The sequence below is a fragment of the Nestor notabilis genome, unplaced genomic scaffold, assembly GCF_000696875.1.
Source record: "Nestor notabilis isolate BGI_N333 unplaced genomic scaffold, ASM69687v1 scaffold17362, whole genome shotgun sequence".
Lineage (NCBI taxonomy): Eukaryota > Metazoa > Chordata > Aves > Psittaciformes > Psittacidae > Nestor > Nestor notabilis.
In genome coordinates, this window is record NW_009919858.1 from 1 (window position 1) to 27,231 (window position 27,231).

At 41.8% G+C, this 27,231-nt stretch overlaps 1 protein-coding gene across 1 annotated transcript in view; it reads left to right on the plus strand.

Annotated features, from left to right (window-relative positions):
* The first annotated feature begins 1,128 nt into the window (after nucleotides 1-1,128).
* Nucleotides 1,129-27,231, plus strand: part of LOC104402533 (coiled-coil domain-containing protein 13-like) — a 30,306-nt gene continuing 4,203 nt past the window's right edge. Inside the window, 14 exon segments of the mRNA XM_010010430.1 lie at nucleotides 1,129-1,343; nucleotides 6,597-6,745; nucleotides 9,164-9,306; nucleotides 12,739-12,828; nucleotides 13,097-13,213; nucleotides 14,344-14,448; nucleotides 16,132-16,296; nucleotides 17,583-17,759; nucleotides 19,419-19,625; nucleotides 20,774-20,910; nucleotides 23,666-23,749; nucleotides 24,579-24,707; nucleotides 27,201-27,228; nucleotides 27,230-27,231. The exon segment at nucleotides 27,230-27,231 is cut by the window's right edge and continues 137 nt beyond it. Of these exon segments, the coding sequence (XP_010008732.1) occupies nucleotides 1,129-1,343; nucleotides 6,597-6,745; nucleotides 9,164-9,306; nucleotides 12,739-12,828; nucleotides 13,097-13,213; nucleotides 14,344-14,448; nucleotides 16,132-16,296; nucleotides 17,583-17,759; nucleotides 19,419-19,625; nucleotides 20,774-20,910; nucleotides 23,666-23,749; nucleotides 24,579-24,707; nucleotides 27,201-27,228; nucleotides 27,230-27,231 (1,748 nt within the window).

Sequence of the window (27,231 nt, forward strand, 5' to 3'; positions counted from 1 at the left end):
GGTGCGGGGGAGACAGCGCGGCCCTGCCAGGCCGCAGGACAATGCGGGCGTTGGGCGGGGATTCCCCTGTCCCCACACATCAGACCTGCGGCAGAACGCCTGTGCCGGGTTTGGACTGGGTGCCCAGGCAGGCTGTCGGGCTAAAGGTTGCCCCCTGGCCATCGCTCATACCCACGAGGCTTGGGCCTGTGCAGAGGCGTCGGACTCTGCTCTTTGCTCTTGTCAATCCACAGTGCCACCCTGTCCCGATGCAGGCTGCGGTGCGTCCCTGCCCACACAGTACATACAGGCACAGAGGGACAAGGCCCACATTTCTGCACTTCATCGGGATGGTTGCTGCCGCAGTGTCAGAAAGGGCTTGTGTTAATTACTCGGTAAAAAGCCTTTGAAAGTTTTTACTGATTGTTCTTCCTAGACCAAAGGTGCACATAGATTTTTTGCTGACAGTAAATGTCAAACAGAAAGAGAGGCAGCTGGAATACCTCAGAAAATTGTTCATCTTTAGTCATACCAAGTAAAGCTCTACACATTGAAATGGGTAGCACTGTTATCGCTTTAATGTTATTATTTCACGCTTAGAAATCTGGGGGGAAATATAAACCACTCCCTTGGTGTCTTGTGCCCAAAGGGAGTGTTAGGATAAACAGAGATCTTCCATCCTCTGTCAGTCCCACATTAACCCAAAACCGGGGGATCTGCACCTTTCTTTGGAACATGGGAAGGAAGGCTGGATGATTGCCAACAGTTTGTGTTCCCTTTGGTTAGCGTAACATGGTTGCCTGCCACACTTGATTGGGTTTGACCCCAACTTGCTCTTCATTAAAAACGTTTATTTAAATGAGGTGTTGAAAAACATTTTAAAACATTGTTTTTTGGATGCTAGAGTGGAAAAGGCTGGAAGACTTTTTTGAAGGCTGCTTGAAAGCTGTTTATGGAAAAAGGCACTTGAAGCAAGGTGGTGGGGTTGAAGAGCCTGGTGGCTGAGAGGAGGAGGTGACAGGGAGGCTTTGCAGAGGTCAGTGAGGGAAAACTGAAAAGCAGTTGCTAGAGAAGGATGTTTTTCAAAGAGATATTGATCTCTGCTCGATGTTACTTTTTGTTTTCTTCTTGTTATGCTTTTAGTAAACAATGGAGTCAAACATCAAAGAGAATGAACATTTTAAAAGCCAATTTAAGGCTTATCAAGAACAACAGCAAAGGCAGCTGCAAAATCTAATGGAGAAGAAGGAAAAGCAGAACAGTCAGAAGGGTGATAATGGCAATGCAAAGGAGACTTTCAGAATCCCGAATGATCTAAACCTCTTTGAAGTAGGACAACCTGTAAATGAAGATGGTGGCAAAAGGTAAAGCTGTAGCAGCACCATTTCTTCAGGAAGTCACAGAACTATATTTAGCATGTGGTCTAATGAAACTCATATTAAGTTGACAGCACACTTTCTTCACAAAGCAGGCTTTCAGTATGCTGAGAAGACTCTCACTGTCCCTAATATGTCTATCCTTAGAGCACTGTGATGTGCTCTTTATTTTCAGTGTCTCACAAATGAGAAGTAAAAGGACAGAGAGGTTAAGGGTGACATCCTAGGGGCAGCTAGGTACTGACAAAATCCAGTAATTCAGGATCACTAACACTTTTGGTTAGTTCCTACCTAGTCTTGTAAATAAACAGGTTCCCTACATGAGTAATTTCCAAAGAGAGATAAGGGCAAAGCAGCTAATAGGTGCACCCCAGAGGCCTGCAGAAAAGTGTTGCCCTAGCTATCTTTGCAATATAACCTGATTTAGTAGATGAAAAGACAGCTATGTAGGAGGGACTCGTAGGCAGAGTTGCCTCCTGGTTAAGATACTTGACAGGGTTGTACATGGTAAGGTTTTCAGTCTTACTGGGGACAGGGGGTTGGGTCTTATCTCACCCATTGGGGCAGTATCTAGATTACCAGGACATTAGACATTCTGGTGTGGATCTCCCTCAATCTTGTTCTAAGAGCTGAGTTACTGGAGCAGAGATTTGAAACTCCGGCTGAGATAATTTATCTTCCTCCTAGGATATAGTTGGTCTTTCCTTCTGACCCAACTAATGTTTGTTTTACAAACTAGAACAGCTCTGAAGTTGGACACATACCAAAGATGTCTGCAGCGTTGGCTGTTCAAGGATATGCTCTGTGTTAGTGGTGAAGCCAGCTGAAGAAATTCCTGCTTCTGCTTCCCCATTTCAGCTGTGCTGATACAGCTGTTTGCTGGAAACTGGATTCACTTTCTGGGGCAAGGGTACTTTTATCTCAGGTCATTTCAATGAGGAGGAGCTGGCAGCTTTGCCAAAACCATCAGATTACGAGTGGAAAACCACAGTTAGACATATACTTTTGAGATGGTTTCCTTTCCCAGCATCTGAAGTGGGGAGGGGCATGTCTACCAAAGTTTATCAAGCCACCCATCAAGGTTTATTCATTCCTAAATGCTGATCTTCCCTCTGTGCTACTCTGGGCAATTCCCTGCTCAGCTTGTTCCTGAGGATCGCTTCCTGAAACGCCCAAGTGCATTAGCTGCAGCAGAGCTTCTGTGCAGATGCAGGGAGCCCAGGAGTGAACCACTGAAACTTGCAAGTACTTCTGGAAATGTAGTGTTCATGCTGCTCAGGAAGTCTGTGTGGAAGCAGGGAGCTGTTCTCTCCATTGCATCATACATATGCGTACTTCACACATGGGTCCCTCACCACGACTGTTGGATTTGCCAAGTTATGCTTCTGATGTGACCTCTACCAGCTGTCCTCTTCCCTTCAACATTTTGTTCTGATAGTATATGGAAGATTACTATGGAGATCTGATTTTTTTAGGTATATATATTTATATTTTTTTTTAATGGAGAGGGAGACTGATTCCCATAGTTCAGATGCAGATTTGTCTAGTTGAGGAGAGGGCATAGGCGCTTCCATAGCAAATACTGGTGCAGTGTGCATTCTCTGACATGCAGAGAATAGGAGAGTCCCAGCAGTTCTCTGCTATTTACAGTCCAGTAGTTTAGGTCTGAGTAACTCAAGAGCTATTACGTATCTCCGTTTTCACTGACACGGACTGTTGAAAGTCCCCATTTGACGTGGCAGGTGTAACAGATTTGTCTGGATTGTCCTTTGCTTATGTACATCTGTGTTCAGCAAAAGAGTGGTTATGATCAAGTCCAGGCAGAATTTGCTTCTGGAATGGATTCATCAGGATGTACTTTGCAGTATTCCCATGACAACACAGTAGAAACTTATTCCAGAATAACAGGACTCCATATGGTCCGCAGTGGCAGTGATTTCAGCACTTCGATGTTGTTAATAGCAGCAATGGGAAACATTCTCTCCTCAGAAGTTTCCCTTCCTCTGAGCCTTGGGAGCTTGGTTTCCCTTTCTCTGTCCTACTCCCAAATTTTGTTCAGGCGAAGTTAGCTAAGATTTCTATCTTTCTGGTTTGTTCTTTCTGTCATTTTATCCTCCCTGCTGGAGGAACAGTTGGACTTAATGATCTTAAAGGTCTTTTCCAACCTGGTTGTTTCTATGATTCTGCTCTGTTTGGTATATTTAAGATTAAGTGATTCTCCTCATCACATGGAGAATTTGTAACAGAGTTGGGAAAGACACCTGAATTTCAGTCACAGACCCTGCTCATAAGCTTCACCTGGCTCTATTTCCCTGAACTAGAGTGAAAAGAGTTACCTTTTGGCAGCCTGTTTCTTCTGGCTGACTTTCTGTAGCTGAGCCATTTGGGTGGAACGTGCTGCCTCCTTTGTAATATGCGGAGTCACTCTGGGGTGGATGGGATGGAGAAGTTTCTCAGAGGAGACCGGAGCTCTGTGCAGCTGGGATTTTTGTCCATCCTACTGTAAGTGCTTTTTGTCAAGACTGGGAAGCCAGCTCAGAGGAAGACATCGCTGCTCAGGTGTGATAAGAGCTTAGAGCCTTTTTTCATGTTAATTCTCTGTTAAAAATATTTTTGTCCATGTATCTCTAATTAGAGCTACACAGTTTGGTTGCTCGCTTCTATGAGGGGTTACATGTGGGAATAACTTAGTTTTGTCTCTGCTTAGAGTGCTGCTTGCTTTCTTCTCCTTTGTAAACAGCTGACTTTGATCTCCCTTTGATTTGCAGCTTTGAAACACAAGTGCATTTCTTATTGTCTCATAAATTGACTGTGCTGTTTATGGCAGTGCTTTAAGGGGTCATTTTTTTCTGACATGTACTTATGGAGTGAGCAATTAAAAGTTCCAAAGTCCAGTTGGAGCAAAAAGCTTGCTAATGCTTTTGAATAGAAAAGATTTAGGTGACTACTGAGGTAGCTGACTTGTCTGGCTGTGGATATGTTTAAAGCCACAGGTATATACTGCAACAACTGGGCTTAATCCAAATCTCTGTGATCATCCTGTCGTGGTTTAAGCCCAGCCGGCAACTTGGAACCACGCAGCCGCTCGCTCACTCCCCCCCTTTTCCTTCCTCCCCCCACTCCCGGAGGGATGGGGAGGAGAATCGAAGGAATGTAACTCCCACGGGTTGAGATAACAGCTCTCCAGTAACTAAGGTATAATACAAACCACTACTGCTACCAATAATAATGATAAGAGGAATAACAAGGGAAGAGGACACAACCGCTCACCACCCGCCGACCGATACCCAGCCCGACCCGAGCAGCGATCTGGGCCTTCCGGGTAACTCCCCCCAGTTTATATACTGGGCATGACGTGCTGTGGTATGGAATACCCCTTTGGCCAGCTTGGGTCAGGTGTCCTGCCTCTGCTTCCTCCTGGCTTCCCCTCCTCTCTGGCAGAGCATGAGATTGAGAAAGTCCTTGGTCAGAGTAAACATTACTTAGCAACAACTAAAAACATCAGTGTTATCAGCATTGTTCCCAGACTGAAAGTCAAAAACACAGCACTGCACCAGCTACTAAGAAGGAGAAAAAATGACTGCTGTAGCTGAACCCAGGACACATCCAAACTACGTACTTCTGTTGTAGTCTGGAGCAATCACTCTATAGGCCAGATGGGTGGGACACTGTTCCAGATTAAGCACCAAAATGCAAATATCTATGGCCATTCTGTAGATAATAAGAATCCAGGGGTCAATTCATCTGGCTGATTTAGGTGTCTAATGATATCTGAGATGCTGTAGGGTATCAGGAAGTTCCATATGGGAATGATAGGACACAGGAGACGTACACACTTCAGCAGCAGCAGCTGGGGTCAAGTGGGCAGCCAAATGGCACCTGTGTGTGGGTAACTGAACTGAGTCCCCTCATCAGGGCACTTAGTGGCACTGAGAGAGCAATTCAGATAGCAGCCAGCCTGTAGGCAATACTGGTCATATTGACTAGACCTCCTCTGATTTTTGTGTGCGTTTTGGCTTGCTGCTTACAGAGAGATGCCCGTGTCTTAGTACGGAGTGGGACTGCACCCTGAAACTCTGATAGAACAAGATGAGGAAACTCAGATGGGTGGAAGAGGAAGCTCAGAGGCTATGCAGGCAGAATGGGAATCATGGACTTGAGCCAGCAGGGTCTTTAACACAAATATATTTACCAAAGACAGTGTCAGTACAACTTCTCTAGTACATTTGATTTCCTCTTTGGGGAATGGAGACCTGTTCATTGCTTGCTGCTGGCTAAAACGTGCATCTAAAGTCGGAGGATGTTAGTAGTTCTTGGAGTTGGCTCATATGTCCACACACGTAAGTGGCAAGTGCTCTCTGAGATGCTTTTGATTCTTTGCCTGGGCTCCAGTAGTTTTCTCAAGAATCCTATGTCATGGCTGCTGGCCTCACGTAAGGAGCTTAGATAATCCTGGGGCATCCCAGATGCCTGAGTGCTCACAATTGAATTGAGCCCCCAAGGCCTTAGCATCTAGATTTTACATTCAGAGGAACCATCACATAAGGACAGCAAAGAAATTGAAGTTATTAATTCTCTGGGTGTCTTGGAGAGATAAAACCCTTAAATGTCACTAAATGTACTGAAGAATAGGAGAAGCAAGGCTATTTCATCCTGCTCAAAGGGTTTTCTGATATTCTTTGTTTCTAAATTAATTCCAGAAAGCAACATTAAGAATGCAAACTAATGCCAGTTCCTGCTGGTGGGGTTCCAAGCAAACCAGATGAGGACACAGGAAATGGGTATTTTGTGAATTGCTCTAAAGCATTAATTTTAAAAGAAAGAATCTCAGTAACAGCTTTTCTAGTTGATGCTCTGTTTGCTTTGGTAAATATGGAAAGTAAAGCCTGAATGTTATGAATGCTGAATGGTGAGCCTGCTTGGTTTCTCCTGAAGAAACAGTTAAATGACACTGAGTGGGATGAGATTATTCAGTGACCTCAGAAAGATACCTGTTCTGTGATGTTTTGCCCCAGACGACACAAGGAAGTGCAGAATTTTTTAAGAAGAAATGTTAACTGAGTTGGTCAGATCATCAGCTTGTGTTCTGATCTGAATTTTGCGATATGCTACTTATTTCAGTAAACTCACACCAGGTAAGCTCAGCTTATCTATCATCCAGTCATTTCATTCTTTTATTTCTGGAAGCATCTATTTGAAACACATTACACTGACATTTACATTATGCTTTATTTTTCCAAGGTTGCTTGAGGTTGAGAATAAGCAGCTCCAGGATCAGCTTCGAGAGGTCCGAGACGAGAACTGCAGACTGTACAAACTGGTGACAGAAAAAGATTTTGAAATAAAGCAACTCCAGAAAAAAATGCAGGAGGATAGATTGGCTTTGTCAGGTAAATGCAGCAACTTTGTATTCTCACTGTGTTAATTTGCTTGATGCTGATGACAGTAGAGGTAATTCTGGCAATGAAATACTAATATGACATCTCTTTACCTGCTTTGTGCTAAAAAGGAGTGTATTAGTCATGTTGTGGTTGCCTCTGTTGCACTCCTATAATAAGCTTCTGCTAGGAAGGATCAAAATTCAGGTTTCAGGTGAGAGAGACTTGTTCTCTGTTGAGCTTGCAGAAATTTGCACTAGCACCGAAACCACTTGGCTTTGAACTTTGAATATACTTAAACACCTGACTATAGGTTTAGTCAATGCTTAGAATTGCTACCTAAATTTGGCAAGGATCTCAGCTGACACAGTTTTGCCTTTGCTGAGTTTACAAAGCATCTCTCTCGTGTAAGGAGTCTCATGGCTTTATTTGCAGAGGGAAGTTCCTCGCTGTGGTTTTACATGATAGCACTTACACATGGAACAGCATGTATGCTTATAGATCTGTGCCTTCCTCTCTTCTTCAGTCTTCAGTTTCATAATCTGCAAAATATGAATACTACTGCTGCTACTCCCCATCTTATAGAGCTATTGAAAGGACCAAATGACTTCTGGTAGTCCGACAGGTCACATTTAAGGTGCAGAATATTGTTACTGATAATTATATGGCCCTTAAAAGAAGTATAGGGTCCTTTTGGGGTACACAGCGATCTTTGTTCCTCACAGATCTTCTGCAAACTTGCCGTTATTGGCACAAAACCACTTACGATTCATAGACATCATATTTTGGAAAACGTTCTGTTAATATCAGAGAGCAGCGTTGCAGCTTTCTCTGCTTTGTGGCATTAAATTCTTTGTTCAGGCTCCTTTTGTTTGCCTGAATAGGGCACATGCAGGATGCTGGCTGAATGCTAAGTCTGGCTTCTAAAGTGTCTTGGGGGTCCTTTGGAATTTGGACTGTGTAGGCTGCGTTTCCTCCACTGGGTGCCACTGTTGTTCAGGACAGCAGAGATGACCAGGCTAGGGGAAGCCAGCAATAAGCAGAACTAAGTAACATTTAAATTACACCTTAATTCCTAAAAACTGCCCGTGGCTCGTATATAGGAGAGGTGATGAGCTATTACTGGGTCAGGACCAGGAGCCAGATGTGCTGTTGCAGCTTCTCTGGCTGATTTGTCTGCCAGCTTGTGGCAGTTTGCCCCGTGCTTCTGTATTCCTTGTCTACAACATGGCAAAAGACTCGACCACATTGCTTGGGAATTAAAAGCTTTGATTAAATGTGTGCACCTTCTAGATAGGAACGGAAACACAAATCAGATAACTGAATAAGAACAGTGGAAATGCTTGTAAAAATAATAAATCTATGTTCTCTACTCTTTTTTTAAAATAGTAATATAGGGTCATATTCTGTTACCAGCCATATTCTGCATAGCCCCTTTAATGTCTCTAGGGGTTTTATGGGACTCAGAATTCACTTAAAAGTGATCTGTCATCCTTGCATCTTGCCTCAGCTCTTGAATATAATCTTTACAGATGTCACAGAAAAATTAATCCTTCAGAGCACTGAAGGAGGATGAAGGAGTTAAAAGAATGACAACAGCTGAGTTCAATCCTCATATATCCCACCAAAGATTTGTTATTGTAGGCTCATATTCATTGCTGAGCTAGAGGTTTCCATGGATATTGTATGCAATTATATTGATTTTGCACTCGTGTAAGAACTTTTCTTCACTTATGTGATGTGTGTCACTTAACAAAAGCCAAGAGACACACAAGCCAGTCCTGGGGATTGCTGTATTCATGGCACTAATCAAACCCTCTCTGATGAGGAGATGAATGAAGTGTCTGTTTAAAAGAGCAATTAAGAGAGTAATACAGTAAGGCTCCGTGTATAATCTCAAGGGATGTATAAATAGGCACAATGAAATTTCTTGAACGTTTTCCAGGACCCAACTGTAATAGTGTGCCTGACCTTTTAGGACAGATGTCTAAAAAGTTCACACCTCTGTTTCAGCAACTCCTCCACTAGTAAACAACCAGCACAAAATAGTGTGTTGTCTTTTCCTGTAATACACCACAAAAACCTGTTCATAACTATCCTTCACAGCAGTGAGCAGAAAACATTTCTACCCTTTCTATGTAGTAATGTTGCTATGACCAGTGTTGTGGCCTTCTGACATGTAGCTGTTGCTAAAGTGTGAAATGTGACTTTGCTAGCCACCATGTGATGCTGACTCAAAGGACCAAGCAATCCAGCTGGAATCACTGATGCCTCTTTTCCTTCTCTTGTTCATTTAAGTGCCTGGCACAGCTCTGGGAGAAATGGATTAAACAATAAAAGTACATTGTGCACTGGACAGAGAACAAAAGCATCATCTATTCTGAATCTTCCGTGTAAGATATGTCCTTTGCTTTTATGTATACTTTTCAGGGGTGTCTGGTTTCACTGGAGATGTTGCAGCTACTAAAATAGTTGAATTAGCCAAAAAGAATCGTGAGATAACTGCTGAGGCTGAGACTGAAAAAGCCAAAGTGAAGCAACTGAATTACAAAGTCAAAGAGCTGGAAAGAGAAGTGAGACATTTTTCTTGTTCTTTTTTTGCATGCTAAAACATAGAAATCTATCTTTTGGGACAGAGGGCCTGGAGAAACTGAGTTTGATTCATGTTCCCATTTTGTATTTGCTCTTACATCCGTGCTTGCTTTGAGTTCTTGTAATTTCTGTCCATATGAGTTGAAAAGGATATGTGCCCTCAGCTGTGTTTTCACCTTTGCACAAAGGAGGAGCTAGGGAAGCTCCTAAATCCATAAATTGTGATGACCCAAGAATTTATGAAATAGTGATTAGGAATGTATATTTGCCACATAGAGGCTTTTCTAGCACTATGCAAATGATATTTTTCTGATTTTATTTTTTTTTGTGAGGAGAAGCAAACTTCATACAAATGTCTTACATTCCCACCTCATTAATACCAGTCATGAATTAGTACTCTCTTCTTCTAAGCTTTATTTGTCCACATAATGAAAGCTGCTTTCTGACATAAGTAATTCCAGAACTGGGATAGTAACAAACCAGATCATGTAAAACAGCAAATCTTCACTCAGGGAAATTAATTTTTCTGGTTTAGTATGAATTTTTCATACGTGCTAACATATCACAGGAATGATTTTACTCAGGTGACTGCTAAAATGAAAATGAGAGGCCCTGATGGCATTGTTTACTTTGTTCATTGGCTACTACTGCTCTTCATTACACAATACTGGTAAAAATTTGGGTAATTTTTAATGCTTTTTTTCTGCACTTCGCTTCCTTACAAGCATCATTTAAATGGATCAATAATATTTATCATGCTGACAAATGCATTTTGACTTCATCTTTCACAATCGGTTATCACAAATCATGCATGTATCTGAATTGTACCCCAGTTACCTGGAAGTTGAGGAAATGGTAGATTAAAATTTTGAGAACACCTGCATAAATCCAGTGTTCTGGTCAGAGGAGTCTTGTCAAGCAGTTGGTAGGCTGGCTAAGAAATGTCAGGTATCGATGGGGGTCTACAAAATCACACAAGAAAGGGAGCAAGCCACAAATAATTTCAAGAAAAATCAAGTTGGTTATAATCCCTTACTTGCAGAAGTGTAATGACCATTATTCAAACAGAAATCTAAAGTACCGTCAGATATTGACCCAAAAGAAAGGACCACAGGCATTTTGGGAAAGGAAATCAAACTGGGATCAAACAGAAATGTTCAAGAAACAAGAATTGCTGGTCAAAGCAGAGATGGACACGTTAAATGTGAACTAATCTGCCCTTAAAAATCAACATCATCAAAATCAAAACTAAACACAGCAATCTGTCTCATCTGAGGTAAAGATAACTGCAGCATGAACTGTGCTGAAACTATGTCCTGGTCAATGTTCTACATTTTCTTACAACCTCATTTGGAGTGGCTTTTCTCTAAACTAATGATGACTGGCTGAGTTTGTGGATTGTACTTGTTCAGTAGAACTATAGGAAGATAAGGGGGCTGACAAGAAAACTGAAGAACTTTTTACAAGGGCATGTAGGGATAGGACAAGGGGGAATGGCTCTAAACTGACAGAGGGGAGATTTAGATTAGGTATTAGGAAGAAGTTCTTCTCTGTTGAGGGTGGTGAGGCCCTGGCACAGGTTGCCCAGAGAAGCTGTGGCTGCGCCATCCCTGACAGTGTTCAAGGCCAGGCTGGACGGGGCTTGGAGCAACCTGCTCTAGTGGAAGGTGTCCCTGCCCATGGCAGGGGAGTTGGAACTGGATGAGCTTTAATGTCCCTTCCAACCCAAACCATTCTGTGAAAGAGAGCTGTCACAGATAGACACCTGCATTGATTCATATCTTTTTAGTAGCTCTAATGCTAATCTGGATCACTGTCTAGACACACTTATCTTTTTCCATTGATTGTAGAAAGAACCAAGACAACTAAAGTGCCATTCAGTTGCCCACGCATACGTGTGAAAGTACAACCTGAGATGCTACTTAAACCTCCTAGACATCCCTGCAGGGCTGTTGGACATGACAGGACTGGCAGTGCTGAAGTGCTGACTGGTGCAGTGCCTGAAGACCTGGTGCATACTCTCAGATGCCTCAAATGGAACTAGGCAGCTGTGAGTGGGCAACAAAACCGAGTCCACAGCCAGTCCATCCACTTGACGTAATGTACGAGTCTACTGTAGAGTGAGCTGAAGACTTACCTGATTGTATCGGCCAGACTCCATTCTCTATAAAGACTCCCACACTAAGAACAAGGAACATGTTAATTTGTGATTTGAGTCTCGTCCCCTATGCTGACTTCTAGATGGCTTAAACCCTGCAAAATGAATTGTGGTGACACAATTGCATCACAATATGTACTTTCACCAGTTATTTTACACAATTGTTAACTCTTTGCTTGTATAAAAACTGAAAACTATGTAAATCCAAAGTGTTCTAACATGACTCTGTTCCCACAAACAAAATGGAAGGTGTGGCCACTGAGCTATCACTTAAGGAAGGGTGGTGCATGTAAACAAATACTGCAGATGGATGTTTGCAGAAAACTTCCTTAGAATTTGACCTAGCAGCTGCCAACACTAGCCGAAATTTCTTATTCTCAGTCCATTGACTGAAAGAATCAATGAACTGTGTAGAAGGGGTGGCCTAACCATTGATTTACTTGCAAAGAAGGGACAACGTTAAAGCTGGTTCCAAGTTAAACTCTGTGTTTCACTAAATAATGATTTTAATCAAGAAGCTATTCCTTAGTGCCTTTTTTTACTCAGGCAAATAATAAAGATTTTCCTTCAACCTCAAAGAATGAAGTCTCAGCCCTTTAAAGCAACGTTTCCTGGCCTTTTCAGCTCCAAATTACAACACTCCTGTCCAGTAAGAAGTCTTTGCAATCTCAACATAGGACATGGTTCAGATCAGGAATGGCTTTTTGTCTGCCTGCCTTTGCTGTGGCAAGCAGTCGAATACATATTCTTCACAGGTTGAGAAATGCTACCTTACAGCTACCAGCTAAAGAGAATGGCCTTAACATCATTGCTAAATGTCAGCTATAGGGCGATAGGTAGTCATTCCTTCTTTTACATTCTTTTGGTGAGTAGGCCTATGTGGTTTTTATTAAATATCCTGTACTGTAGTGGATTTACATTTATGTATATAAACACTTTATGAACTTACGGTAATAAAATCCCCCAGAAGTCTCCATACTTGATAACTGATCCTGTCTTGGCAAGTCAGAGACATTTTCACTGAATTTATTCCACATTAAAGTAACATATGTTACTTTGGGAAGTATTTCAGGGAAAAATTATGTTTTCCTACTGTTTGTATGTAAAAACAACTGAAAATGAAGTTGTTGTTTGGTGGGTTTATTTTTCCTAGAGTAAATAAACATCCATGTTGCACTTTTTTGCTAATTAATATTTCATGGAGGTATGCGCTTCACTGTATTCATTTTATAATAACACTGCATTTTCTTTACAGTTACAGACAGCCGTAGGAAAAATACGTTGTCTTGGTGGTGGTGATGCAGAAACCAAGCAATCAACTCTGAAGATGATAGAAGGAAACTTGGTACGAGTTGTAACTGAAGAGAGGAAATCAGAAGCAGATACTTAGTTCTCTTCTATTGTGCAGTCCTTTCCCTATGACAAGAACATATCCCTGTCGCTAGTTTTGTGGCCAAATTGCTGTGTTTGTATCGCCTCTGTACCCCCAAAATTAGGGAAGGCATGGGTCTGGAAAAAGAAGATTCTGTGATCCTGAGGGATCAGTGGATCTTAATCACTTCAGTTTTTCCTTGAGGACTGTGTTCTTACCAAGTACATTCTTCTCTTCAAAGCCTGAAAGTCCAGAGGTGAAAGCATTGCAAGAAAAATTAACTGCAGCCAACTTTAAAGTGATGGAATATCGTAACCAACTCCAATCTGCAAAGCAGGAACTGAAGATGACACAAAAGGTACTGTTGCAGGATGCAGTCTGTGTCTGGGATCCTGTGCAAGAGGTATATTCTTGTGAAATCAGGAGGCTTCTTTTCTTTTGAGCCTCCATTAAATATTCCAGTGAACTGTAAAGAGGTAAGGAAAGACAGGGGTGTAGTGGTTGCATTGGGAAGATATGCACATGGGCACACAGATTTCATGCTCTGCCATGATGACTGGATGACTGTGTCCATTATTTGTATTGCTATGATAGGTACAGATTCTTCAATGTTTGAAAGTCCCACTAGAGCAGTATAGGTTTAATGCACACATTCAGGCCCATTCCTCCTTTCCAAAACATTTGATTAGGTATTTACTTTAAATGTAGGCTTCAGTCCCATGGAAATCAATGGGATTAAAGACAATGCTTGAACTAAAGTACAGCTTGTTGGAGTGACACCTGCAGTAACCCTTTTGATTCATGATGGATTTTAAAGTGTTCCTATGTGCTCTGTTTCCTTTGGTTTCATTACTTTGCATAAGAGACCTGCAATGCAGATCAGAGTAGAAATACGGTCCTAAAAATAGAATTCTGCTGACCTTTTTATAAATAATTTAAATGATCTTCATACTAACTTTAGCTCTGTTAATGTGCCTGTGTTGGAACTGTGCAGGAGAGATCGGCTCAATTCCTGATTGCAAGGGTGTGTATTAAGACACTAGTCTGTTCCTGTTTGGTTCTGATTAAGTACTAGTTAGTAAACCTTGGTGATGAATTTGAAATCTTTTTTACAGAAGTAGCACAGTTTGCCACACAGCTATACAGCTAAAGAGTACAATTTGGCACTCTCTGTAGGCAGGCAGGAAAACACAGATTCACATTTTTAAAAAAGCAAAGAATAATACTTGAATATATCAAAATACTGAAAAATCCACCTCAGCAAGTAAAACCATTTCTGTTAGCCAAACTTCTCCTACCCACCAAGAATCTATATTGAAATAATGATCTGAAAGAGCTTACATCACATGAGATACTGAGTATCAGAGGCAGGCCACTCTGTATAGATAGTGTTTTGTGTTTACTGCTAGAATGAGCAGCTTTTCCACCCCTCTCCACAACATGTATTAAAGCCTAGTCTTCTTGTTGATGTTAGGTTTTTTTTCATAGCTTTTAGCAAATGAAGTTGGTGAAGACGTGAATATTCAAAGTCTCTTGAGCAATTCTGGCAGCTGGCGTGGACGAGCCCAGCAAATTCTTGTTCTCCAAAGCAAGGTGAGTCAAGACCGTGCATGGTGCCATGTAAGCTGGGTACCAGGGTGCTCTTTCTGAGTACAGTTATTACATCAGTTTAAAGTAAAGATACTGTTAGTTCTTTACTACATAACTCCTAGCATCTATACTTGCTTATAAGGTATGTCCCAGTACAGTGTTTACTGCAACTACATGGCAGTTTTCTATGCTTAAGAAAGCAACTGTTAGAATAAAACACTTTATGGTAACTTTTGTAGTAGTTTTTAGGTATGTTTGTATGTGTCTGCACATGCATGTGCGTGTGTGGTGGCAGGGATGTTATATTTTAAGTATGTGTCGATGCGTGCAGGGTCTTTCAGAGTTTCTGCAAATTATAGTAATTAGTCTATTGCAAACACGCAAGCTTCAGTATTTAAGCTGGGAATCTTTCTCATCTGTGTCAAAGGAGAGAGCTCAGTGACTTTAGGCAGTTAAAATTCCAGGGTGTTACGAAGGTGCCTCTCTCCACTGAGTAGAAAAGGACCCCTGTTCATTGTCTGTGCTCTGACTTAGACACCTTTGTTCAGTGCCTAAAGTCAGATGGGAAGAATTGAGGTCAGATAAGATTTTCTAGTTGTTCCCCCAGGAACTTCAGTAAAATCTTTAACTCTTGAATCTTCTGAAGGGCACAGCCTAGCTGAAATGTCAGCTCAAGACGGGGAGGTAGTTTTTTCTGCTGTTTAATTCTATGCCAACAAACTGACTTTTGCACTCTGACTGAAAATGTTAACCTCTCATTTCCCTGGAGCAAATTAAATTTTCCTTCTGTTAGGCCCCCTGGCTGGGATTCATCTGAAGACTGTGTGTACTGTACTCTAATGTCGAAATTTCTTTCTGAGCCAGTCTCCTCAGGGCCCTTCAGTAGTCAGTGGGGATCATGTAAATACAATCACTTGATCAAAAGTGAGGTAGGTGCATCTTATCCTGGAAGACAACTCAAGAACAAGGCAGAGGAACTGTGCTGTAGCAGTGCCTCTTTCCTTCTACTGGCTGTGAAAAAGGTCTATAGCAAATAGCTGAGATGCAGGGGCTTAGTTCACTTGACTGCACATAGGTGTTTAATGCCAGCTGATATGCCACAGGGTGTCCCTCTGGCTTCTGGTCATCTCTCCAGAGGATTATGGATGTCTTGTTGATCCTGCATCATGTGTGTCTCCAGTATTCCAGGGCATCTAAACCAGTGCTAGGTACCCATATTCAGGTTAGTGAACTGTGCCTTTGATTGTGGACATCCTGGATGGTGATTCTGCTAAAGCCCAAGATGCTTAAATGTAGATGGATGAGTGGGTGTCTGCCCTTTTAGAGGAGACCTAAGGTATTATTCTGTTGCCCACATGTGTGTTTAGTGGCATTCAACATGCTTTGGAGTGTCTGCCTAGCCTCCATGTGACCCAAATAAAGCACACATATCCCATGTGTCCTGAGTCTCCTGTAGGTCTGGTGTTACATCTCCTTCCTGCACAGATGCCCTAGACATCTGCATGCCTGTTAGTAGCTAACAAATTTACAGTTGAAAGAGAAGACATGGCTCTGTGTTAGTTTACCATGATAATGTCAAGAGTAATATGATGCCACACTGAGCTCCCTTTGGTTACATCCTCTTTGGGGCTGGACCACTGTACTCCTGGAAAAGGCTCTGAATGCATTGTCATTATTGTCCTCTAGGTTCGAGAGCTAGAGAATCAGTTGGGTCAAAGCAAGACCAGAAAATCACTGAGCAAGGTTGATGAGGAATTGCTGGCACTTATTGATCCAAGGAAGTTATCAGCCCAAGAGAAGAACTTGCTAAAGATTCGCAGCTTGGAAAAAGAAAAGAAAGAAACTTTGGAGGTAAACCACTGTGAGCTAACAGAGTCCTGTTTGGGTATATAGTGTGTAATAACTTGCCTTACTTTACTTTCAAGGTATGTTACATCCCATCCAGAGATCATTTCAGAAACCCACCTGGTTTTTGATCTGCTGGAGGAAGTTCTGCCACACTTCACAAACTGTGCAAAGGGCTTCCATACTTGTTGTCTATATTGCAGTCTTGCATGGACAGGCATGCTTCTGCAGTACAAGATTTAGAATTCACCTCTGCTTCTGTCTTCAGCTTGGGGGCCCCAGCATAAGAAGGATATGGGCCTGTTGGATTGAATCCAGAGGAGGCCATGAAGATGATTAGGTGCCTGGAGCATCTCTCCTATGGAGACAGGCTGCAAGAGCTGGGCTTGTTCAGCCTGGAGAAGAGAAGGCTCTGGGGAGACCTTAGACCAGCTTCCAGTACCTAAAGGGACCAACAAGAAAGATGGAGAAAGGCTTTCAACAAGGGCATGTAGGGATAGGACAAGGCAAAATGGCTTTGAACTTACAGAGGAGAGATTTAGATTGGATATTAGGAAGAAGTTCTTCCCTGTGAGGGTGGTGAGACACTGGCACAGGTTGCCCAGAGAAGCTGTGGTTGCCCCATCCCTGGCAGTGTTCAAGGCCAGGTTGGACAGGGCTTGGAGCAACCTGGTCTAGTGGAAGGTGTCCCTGCTTATGGCAGGGGAGTTGGAAGTAGATGGTCTTGAAGGTCCCTTCCAACCAAACCCATTCTATGATTTATGTGTCAGATGTATCTGTTTAGCCTGGAATGTGGCCACCTGACAACTGTGTCCCGGTAGGTGATGCTGGAAAGAGGGAGAGAGACCCTGGGTTGCAATACAGCTGGTACTGGCTTTACACTGAAGGCATATGTAGAAAGAAGCCCTGCTACAGCCACATCCGAACTCTGTAGCATCCCTCTTGCACTTTGCCCGGATATGCATTCTTCATGCAATATTAAATACAAACCAGGAGCATCCAGAATTAGGTTTTAATACAAAATTATCATTTGCTTCTTGACATATACTGAATTAACCTAGTCCACTTGTGTTCCTGAACAGACTAACTTTTTGTTGTTGTTTTGATGCTGGCAAGCAGGCAGCGAGCTGTAGCATTTATAATATCTACTTACTTTGGGATGATATGGAATGCCAGTGCCATTTTTTTATATTCTCCCAGGCAATACGTGATTCCTTTAGTTCACCAGAGCACCTGGGGCTTGGTGATAGGCTATAACTGTCATTTCCTATGATGTGTTTGCATCACTGCAGAAACTCAGTGGGGAATATGATGCTCTCAAAAAGAGTCATGAGGAAGTGAAAAAAGCCCTTGACGCATCAAAAGCCAGGAACAAAGTACTGTGCAGTGAAGTGAAAACCCTGAAGGGACAGATCGTAATCTTGTTGGAGAAAGGAAAACACGACAATGAGCTCATAGATGCCTTACTGGTATGGTCTGACTATTACTGTTCATCTCAGCCCCTGCATATCAGCCCTCTTTCTGTAAGTGATGAAACATGATGTCATTTAATGACACAATGACAGAGACAACCTTAGGGTATACAGGAGCCTGATGAATCAAACTGTGACAGCCAGAGGTTTCCCAGGCAGCTCTGTGTTTTGGATCAGACAATGTAAAGGCTGCAAGACAGCACCAGCCGTGACACAATTGCAGTGAAGTGGCTCTAAGCTGCAAGTATTGGAAGAAACATTTTGCAAACGAAGGATTGAATAGGGTTGTCTAGTAGGTAGAGGAAGGGCTTCATTCTTGACCCATGATGCTGGACAGTTTTTTCTGTTCTGCTTTCAGCTTTGTTGGTAGGTTTGGTTTCTTTTCTTAGAATACCTGGAATTTTGCACTTTCATTTTTTGTTACACAGCTCAAAACACACAAGCTGAGCCATGAGTACTAACCCATATGCACATTTGCTTGCAGTAGCTAGAGCTGAGATTTGGCCTCTTCAAAACCAAGAGTATTAGCAGAGACACAAGCTGCAGTTATGCTGAAATAAATAGCTGCTGTCATGGTATTGCAGTATCCTTTTGTCCTGCCACTGTTCTAAATAGTCTTCCCCAATTTCAGTAATAAAAAAAAAAAAATATAGAAAATATGCTGCTGCTTAGTAGGGTTACCTCTGCGTTTCCTGATCCAGCTCCTCACAAGTTTCAAATCCCATTTCCTTGCTTCTTCAGGTTTTAGCTAAGACACGCTTATGAGTAAACTGGCATTCACCTTTCTGAACACCAGGCAACCACGGGGAGTGTGGGTACTGACCAGCACATTAGGCAGATTACAGAGGAGACAAATAACAGTTTTCACTTTTGCTAAGTCTTAACATCTCACTAAAATTATTACAGAAAGACACAAGTTTACTTGGGAAGGAATGGTTAAACTGTTTTATGCCTTACATCAAAGCAGCACCTTGCTTGCAGTTTGTTGGCCTGAAAAAAACAACTGTCTGACAAGTATTAGTTTTGTCAGTGTGAGAAAAACTCCAAAAGCCACTAGTAAAACAGCCTAGCCTTACAGCTGTCATCTCATACTACCCTCATCTTTTAAGGTTGCTCACACAATCTGATCATGTTCTGATTTCATGAAAAGCACATTGAAATCTTTACTTTTATCCAATTTATGAAAAAGTCACCTTCATTGTCAAAGGCCAGCCTTAGGTCAGCCTTTCTTGCTCTCCCTTCTGCTGCACTGAGTAGCAAAGCTGCCAGCAGACTGACTCTCCCAGTTGCTTAGGTCTTTTCTACTTGCACTGCCCAGTTGCTGAAGTCTTGATATGACCAGCAGGAGCCAGTGGGGATGGACTGTCCTTACCCAGCCACATGTGTCTGGGCATTGCAAGTAGATGTCCTGTGCACCCCTTTCAATTGATAAATGCTGTTGCGGTGATCTCATGCTTAAAACATAACGGACTAAACTCTTGGAGCAGCAGTAGTGATATCAATGTGCTTACACCAAGGAATGGGCTTGGCAGAGCAGAGTCTTGTCCTAGCATTCCTAAACAGGTATCTGACTTGGAGGGTGTAAAACACCCAGGGAGTCTTAATAATCATTGTGTACAGAAGTGAAGATCTCACTCATTGTTTCTATTTTGTCAGACCCAGCAGAAGCAAATGCAGGAGATCTTAAAGCACCTGAGCCATCAGGATGAGCAGAACAAGGAGTCCAAGCACATGCTAGGGCAGAACTTGAACAGTGAGGTTCAGAAACAAAACTGCCTTATACAGCAGCTCAGACAGGTGGTGGCAGAACGAGAAGCAATGGTTAAAGAGCTGGAAGAGGAGATTGGCCAACTCACACTTCAGGTAGACAGAAAAAATTAACTGGTGGAGCATGCTTTGTAATAATTTTACATCTGCTCTCCCACTTCCTTCTCACTTCCTTCTCCCTTCTCATCTGAGTTGGCTGCTAGCTTGAGGCACTAATACCTGTCCTACTGACAGTCTGTTCTCTTGGAATGGTAAAGCAGGAATTTTCTCTTGTAACTCTTGAATTTCTTTCATGTACATAACTTCAAGCTGTTTAAACAGCAGAAAACATAGAAATACCGACCATAGCCACACATGGCTCTGTGTCAATCCTGTCACATAGCTGACAGCAAGGGTTGGGCTGCAATGGGGACTTCTCAGTATTGAGCATCCTTGGTCACTGAAGGAAGCGAGCAAACAAACATACGTGAAGCTGACATCAGGAGGCTGCCATGATACCCAGCTACATCCCTATAAGGAGTTATGAGACCACTAGTAAGTTATTCTCATCTCCCACTGTAAAACACTTCCAAAATTTCCTTTCCTTCAGACCTCTAAGCTATTGATATAAGTCTGATGGGCCTCAAGCATATGGAAATTTCATTGTACTGATGGAAGAACTGGGGAGGTTGGCCCCTTACAAACTAGTATGTTAAAAATGTTTTAAACTTTTATGATTTAGTGTTGCAAACTGACAGAGGCAAGATGGCACTATTGCCAGGGCACAGACACAGGAGTTGAGAGGAAGTCCACTAACCTGCCAAAGGCTTCTCATGTGATCTGATATCTTACAGTCAGGTTTTGTTAAGAGTATTTAGGCAGCCAATTTCTGTTGATGTAAAACCATCACAGGGTTATGGTGAGATTGTGGATCTGTCAGATACCTCAGTAACGGGGGCTAGAGCATTGAACCCGAGGTCAAACTTCAGTTAGGGACACAAATCAACTGTGCTGGCAGTGGTAGTGGTGGTGCTGCACTGCGTGCTTCTCTAGTGAGACTGTGTGCACCCTGTGATTTCATATGCAACATGCTTTGATTTCATTCTGCAATGGATAGAAACTAAAGGAAACTTTCTAGGATGTTGTGTAAATCAAAAGTTCTGGCATGCTTATAGCCATAATTATAAGCTGCTGATTAGGTGTTGATGCAGCTATTTTTCTTTGAACTGTGTGATCGGTTTTATAACCTGCTCCAACATTAACAGTTGAAATCTGCCTATGAAGGGGACAGTTCAGAAGCTGCTGAAACACCACCTTTTGAGTACTCAGAAGATCCAGGTTCTACTCTGCTTAAGCCTGTGGCATCAGGCAGCAATGAAGTTGGAAGGACTGGATCTGCTCGGTAAGAAGACCCTAATGTTAATGTTTACAATTGCTGTGAGCTATTTGGAAGCATGGTTTTCCCAGGCAACTGTGTGAAACCACAAGTGCTATGTGCCAGCAGTGGTGGCAGCCTGTTTACAGTATATGGGAATCTCTAATCACATTATCTCTTGGATTTTCATCCTGGAACAGAGAAAGATCTCCAGACTTGCAGACATTACTACATTTGGCATGATGGTAGTGCAGCTAATTCTCCTTCTGCAGCTCAGATAATGTTTATGTGGTTAGCTTAAGTGCCTGTGATTCTTCTCTCTTATGAGAAACAGGGTTTCTAATGAGCAGACTTCTGAAAGCAGGGTGGCGAATTAATACAGAATGCCATTTTAGGTAAGCACTAAATCACTGGCTCATTATTTAAATCAATAAATACACTTGGAATAGGATTTACTTGCAGAAATGTTGAAAACGCACCACATCATTTGTTCTTAACAAATACCCTTTTTAAAGCCTCACTGAAGACCATGTAAATTACACTAATCTTAATACAGCAGTAAAGCTGATTTTTGTTTACACTGATGTTGCTCTGTGTCACTCTGGCTATGTAAAGGGACCATAATACCAAAGCAAGTTATGTCCTTTCCTGTTAAAATTCTGGGTTTGTTGCTAATGAGTTCACGGTCTAATTGACAATCAGAATTTGAGACTGGTCTTATGAGGAAGAAGGAAATTTTTCATCAAATTAAAGTTGCAACTGATTTCTTCTATGTAATTTTAACTTGCCTACCATATTACTTTAGACACTGAATGTGGTTTTAAAATTGACAGATGTATCCCTGTCAATCAGTTAAAATAGAGCATTACTATGAAATTAAGAAAAGTTCTTCTCAATGTTTTTGAATTACAGTTAAAACAACCTTTATTGCAAAGTTTCCACATCTCCATCATTATACCTTTCTGACTGACTTTATTCTCCCACTTCTAACTCTGCAGAAGCTGTGCTCTCAAGGACTAAATCACAGAATCATGGAATGGTTTTGGTTGGAAGGGACATTAAAGACCATCTAGTTCCAACCCCCCTGCCATGGGCAGGGACACCTTCCACTAGACCAGGTTTCTCCAAGCCTCATCCAGCCTGGCCTTGAACACTGCCAGGGATGGGGCAGCCACAGCTTCTCTGGGCAACCTGTGCCAGGGCGTCACCTCCCTCACAGGGAAGAACTTCTGCTTAATACCTAGTCTAAATCTCCCCTCTGTCAGTTTAAAGCCATTCCCCTTTGTCCTGTCCCTACCTGCCCTTGTCAAAAGCCCCTCCCCAGCTTTCTTGTCAGCCTCTGTAGGCACTGGAAGCTGCTTTAAGATGACTCCAGAACCTTTTCTTCTCCAGGTTGAACAAGCCCAGCTCTCTCAGCCTATCTCCATAGCAGAGGTGCTCCAGTACTTTATCTTTGTGGCCTCCTGTGGACTTGGTTTAGATAAAAGTCTATATTTTATCCACTTTTTTACTTCATATATCTGCTGATATTAAGCAGGAAGGCAAGCAGGAAAATGAGGTTGGGTAATGGCTTTGTAGAAGCCACTAAGTGCGATGCACAAATTATTGCTTGTATACGTGGCTAACATAGCTCTGTCATGAAAATAGCTGACATGTCAGGTGGGCAATGCATGAGTCTGGAAATTGCAAGAGCCGTTAATAATTTGGTCAGCAGGGCTCACTCATTCCATTAACTTTAATATGCTGATGAACTCTATTCTGTTTTACTTTAGTGAATCATCTTTTCCTATCAGGAAAGATGAAATGAAAAATGCTATAAATAGGAACTAAAGGCCCTTGGAGATGTCGAATTAAAAATCTACATTTTTAGACTGGACTACTTCTGTCATTACCAACCTTAACTTGATTTTAGGATTAACCACTCCTAGCCAAGAAGGCAGCTCTGCCTGTTCCACAATATTAAGGCTTTATCCTCTGTTAGCTGCAGCTTAAAGACAAGGAAACATGGGCTAAGTCTAGAGCGACTTGCTTTTAGGCAGCTGAGCTGAAATTCGGAAAACAAACACTAGAATTTTATGTTCCAAGCACACATATTATGCATAAAAGTCATATAGCCTGGAAATGATTCTCTAGTGTTGTCTCCTCCTCTTAGAACAAGTAAGCCTGACAGATCTTCTACAAAGTAGAATGGTTCAGAAAACTATATAAAGTATATTTTTAGAAGGCATTTGGAAGTAAGTTCTGCACGTAGTTGCAGAACAGGAATTCATCTGGTTAGAAAGCGTGCAGCATGCAAACGCCATCAAACAAGCGTAGTAACCTGTGCTTGCTCCTCTCTCACCCTCACTCACATAAGATGAGAGTGCTCTGACCAAGGCAGTGCCTGTGAGGAAACAGCAGCAGTGGCTGCTTGTGTGGCTGTGTGCTCTGTTTGAGCCAAGCAGGGTCGAGGCCATTCATTGCTGTGTGACTACTCTGTGGCATGGAGCTCCACAGTGCTAGTCTGGAGTGCCCGCAAAGTATCCCCAGAAGCCCAGAGATCAAACACTGAGCTACATTTTTTTGTACATTGGAGACAAAAAGTGGGTTTGCAGCATGTTTTGGAGTTGGGGAGCAAGCTGAGTTATTGTCTATGTAGGGCCTGTATGTTACCCACATAGGAGGCTCCGGGAGTCTTTTCCCTAGAAGGCAACAATAAATACAATCATTGGAAAACAACTGGAGTTCTTGGAAGATTGCCCTCTGCAGAGCTCAGAGCCTAATACAGCTTTCTTCCTCTCAGCACAGTGTCCAAGATGGGCCATACACTAGTAGAGTCAGCAGCTACTAAGCCTTTCCATCTCAGTAATAACATCACACCTGGAAGGTATGTATGTAAACTTCATCATAAACAAGGGAGGTTTCCTACCATGCTCCACAAGCTGCAGGCCTTATCTCTGTGTGCCTTGTTTATCTAACAAACAGCTTCTTTCACCATCCTTTCTACTGGATACTGCCAAAGACCTCTGACACAGGCTCTAGCATCTTCTTGCTATCTTCTTTTTTTTTTAATTGACTGCTAGTTTTATGCTCCATAAATCCCATTTTTCCGTTTTAACCTCCAACCACCAAGATTTCTCCTGCTTTTTGCTCTCAAGGAAATACTCCTGAATACTACTCCTATGTGAAGAGGTCGAAGAAGTAATGAAGTACATAATAATGGGATACATGGGAGAACTGGCTCTTCCTTTCATCACGGATCAGACACAAGAACAGCCATTGTACTAATGCTGCCTGAAGCCTTTCAGTGGGAGAAAATCACCATTTAATAGCACACCATTTAACAGCTTAGCTAGCACTTTGGAGAATCCACATATAGGCTTCTTTTACTTTGGCAGTAGCAATGGGAGAAGAGTCAGTGACAGTGAATTGATAGGAGGTGGAAGTTTGTTTTAAGGGGTAATGGGAAGGGGTAGCACCCTTGTGAAGGAAAAGACCTTTCTAGTGAAAGTCATGGTAGCTTTATTTCCAAATATTTCTGTTCCATTTATTGCAGCATAGAGATTGGTGCTGGGGGGAGGTAGTCAGCCTGGCTTTGCGTTCTGACTTAGTCTTCAGACAAGTGTATTTTGACATGTTTTTCAAATACTGTCTTTGTTTCATTTCTTTCATTTTTGAAATGGGAAACAGACTCTCTATGCTTCTGCTGCTTTTAGGCTTGCTGGCACTAACAGCCTGGATTTGAAAGTGCTGCAGACACAGATCACAGAGCACAAGGCTCTCCGCCAGGCTGCTGAAGTGGAAAGAGACAGGCTCCTGGAACTGGTCACTGTGCTGCAGAAAAGGTAGCGGCTGATTCTGCCAGTATCCTTTGTGGAATGCTGCGATTAAGGAGTCCTTGAGACGTGTGTGAACCTATAGCATGCAGTACAGTACGCCATGCACTGCCAGTGTGATCCTTTCCTTAAATAGGGGCTTTTAAATTTGTTCTACTCAATTTCCCTGCCTAGTTGATGATTCACTTTTTTTTATTATTATTCTTTTAGAAAAAAGAGCCAAAAAAATGGAGTCATCTTCAAGCTTGCTGCACCCAGATGAAATTGGAATTCTTGTATTTATATACGTGTGGTGTTATTTAAGCAGCAATATTATTCATCAGTAGTAAATACTGTAATTATAAGTTGTAATCTGACTTCTGTTCCAAAAGCTTTTCACATTCGTTTAAGTTACACTGTATCCTCTTCTAAATGAATTTATTCTGCTTTAACTGAAGCATAGCTGTGATTTTTTTATTTTTTTTTTCCTTTTCTATTATTCAATTCAATTTAAGATGATGTTAAAAACCAACTATGGTTTAAGGGGGCAGGAAAAGCAAAGTCCTTTCTCTTTGGACACCTTTCAGCTACTGGGTTTTTTGGGTTTTTTTCTTTTGTTTTTTTCCAGTTAGAGAATGTGTATTGTTTGATTCCCAAATCTGTATTCCAACTTGTAGGCAAACACGCTTTTGTCTATGTGCTTTTGAATACAATAGGCACTATTTGCTTGCTTGCTTTATTTTACAATAGTTATCATTTCTCACTTGTCCAACTTTTGTCCTATACAATTAATTGCAGTCAGAAAAATACATCTTTTTTATAACTGTGATAAAGGTGCTTTTAAGAGCTAAATCCTGGAAATACACACTGGGAGAATCTTACTCCTCTTTGTAAGCCCAGTGATTTTAATAGAGCTATGCAATTAGATAAGGATGGAGGTGTGAGTGATAGCTAAAATGGGGCCATCACGAATACGGGATAATGAAGAACACAGCCAATGAAATGCACAGTTGCTTGTAAAATGTGCTGTAGACTGATGATTCAGCAGCTCCACAGTTATTACACATATATCAAGAGCTCCTGCAGGTAAAGTAAATTTTGTGAGATTGCATGCAATAACTCTTGAAAAACCTCAGGATAATACAGCATCCAGTCATATTTCAACATGAATATATATGAAAAATCAGGCATTCTTCCACTTCCCTGTTGGAGTATGGGTCAGCAAAGCTCAAGTAACATATAACGCTTAAGAGAAGAATGCTGGGAATGGTTACATGAATGGGATTTTTCTACAGCAGTTGCCAGGATTTAGGACTGTGTTCTACAGTCACTTACTGTAGAGCAGAATATACTCTTAGAAGATACTCTGTGGTAAATGGTTTGTAGGATAGGGCCCTGCTGGGGAAAGAACAAAAGCTAGAGGAACATTTTAATTTATTCGTATTGGCAAAAGATTTCATTAGCAAAAAACTACTAGTCTTGTCATTTTTCCTCCACTGTTTGTCTAATGTGGATGCTAGGGGAACACCTGGTCAAGTGAAAGTTGAGTGAATTCAGAACCACTGAGAGAAATATAATTTTTCATAGCATGTCACCAGCCTGGGAATTCACTGCTACAGGAGGTCAGAGTCTTGCCTGTAGCTAGATTTTTAAGACAGTGATATAATTTTATTATAGTTGCAATAGTTTTTTAGTTATGCCAGCTAGGAGGGAAATAAGACTAATCAGGTCTCCTGATTCAGGGAGTAATCAGCTATCATCTGTGGGGTCAAGAAGGAAATCCTTTTATTCTGCACTGTACACCACAGTGAGTGAATTCGAGTTTCTGTCTATCTTTAAACTCCTCTAAATCATTTGATATCAGGCACTGCCCCACACGAGATGCACCACTGACTCCATCTGTGGGCACATATCAAATATTTGTAGTACATTTTGTAAGATGTTGTGCAGGGTGAATAGAGAGTCAGTTTGCTCTTCTGTATTGGACTGCAGAATGAACCATCAGTTTCTTTTCCAGTCGCTTCTTTCCACGGTAGTATCTAATGGCCAAGTTTATTAAAAGCAACATCAAGTTTCTTTTCTTACTTGGGAATAACTGATGCAAAACAGCTAACTGACAGTGTTTTTATAAACTATTTTCCTTCCAAATTTTCCCAGTGTTTTAAAAAAATGCAATTTATTATTCTTGTAATAAAAGATCTTTCCTCAGCAATCTGCAGCATGCCTGCTCATCTGAGTCGTAGAATCACACAAGTAGCCAGTGTTAAAGGGATTTAAGCAACCTCCATTAACAAACCCATTATTATTTCCAACTGTACTCATTAGTTAATTCTGTTTTGCAAATTTGGAGGACATCGTCTGGAACGATTTCACTGGGATTTCTGCCTTTGCATGCATGGAAAATTCTCTTTTTCCCTCTGTTGGGAGCGGTGCAGTGTGAAGCAGGATTCAGTATCAAGGCTGACTGACCCTTATTTATGTCATGACATAAATAAGCTGAACTACTTTTTTTTTGCCTGTTAGGGTGGAGGAAAGCAGCAATAAAATATTGGCA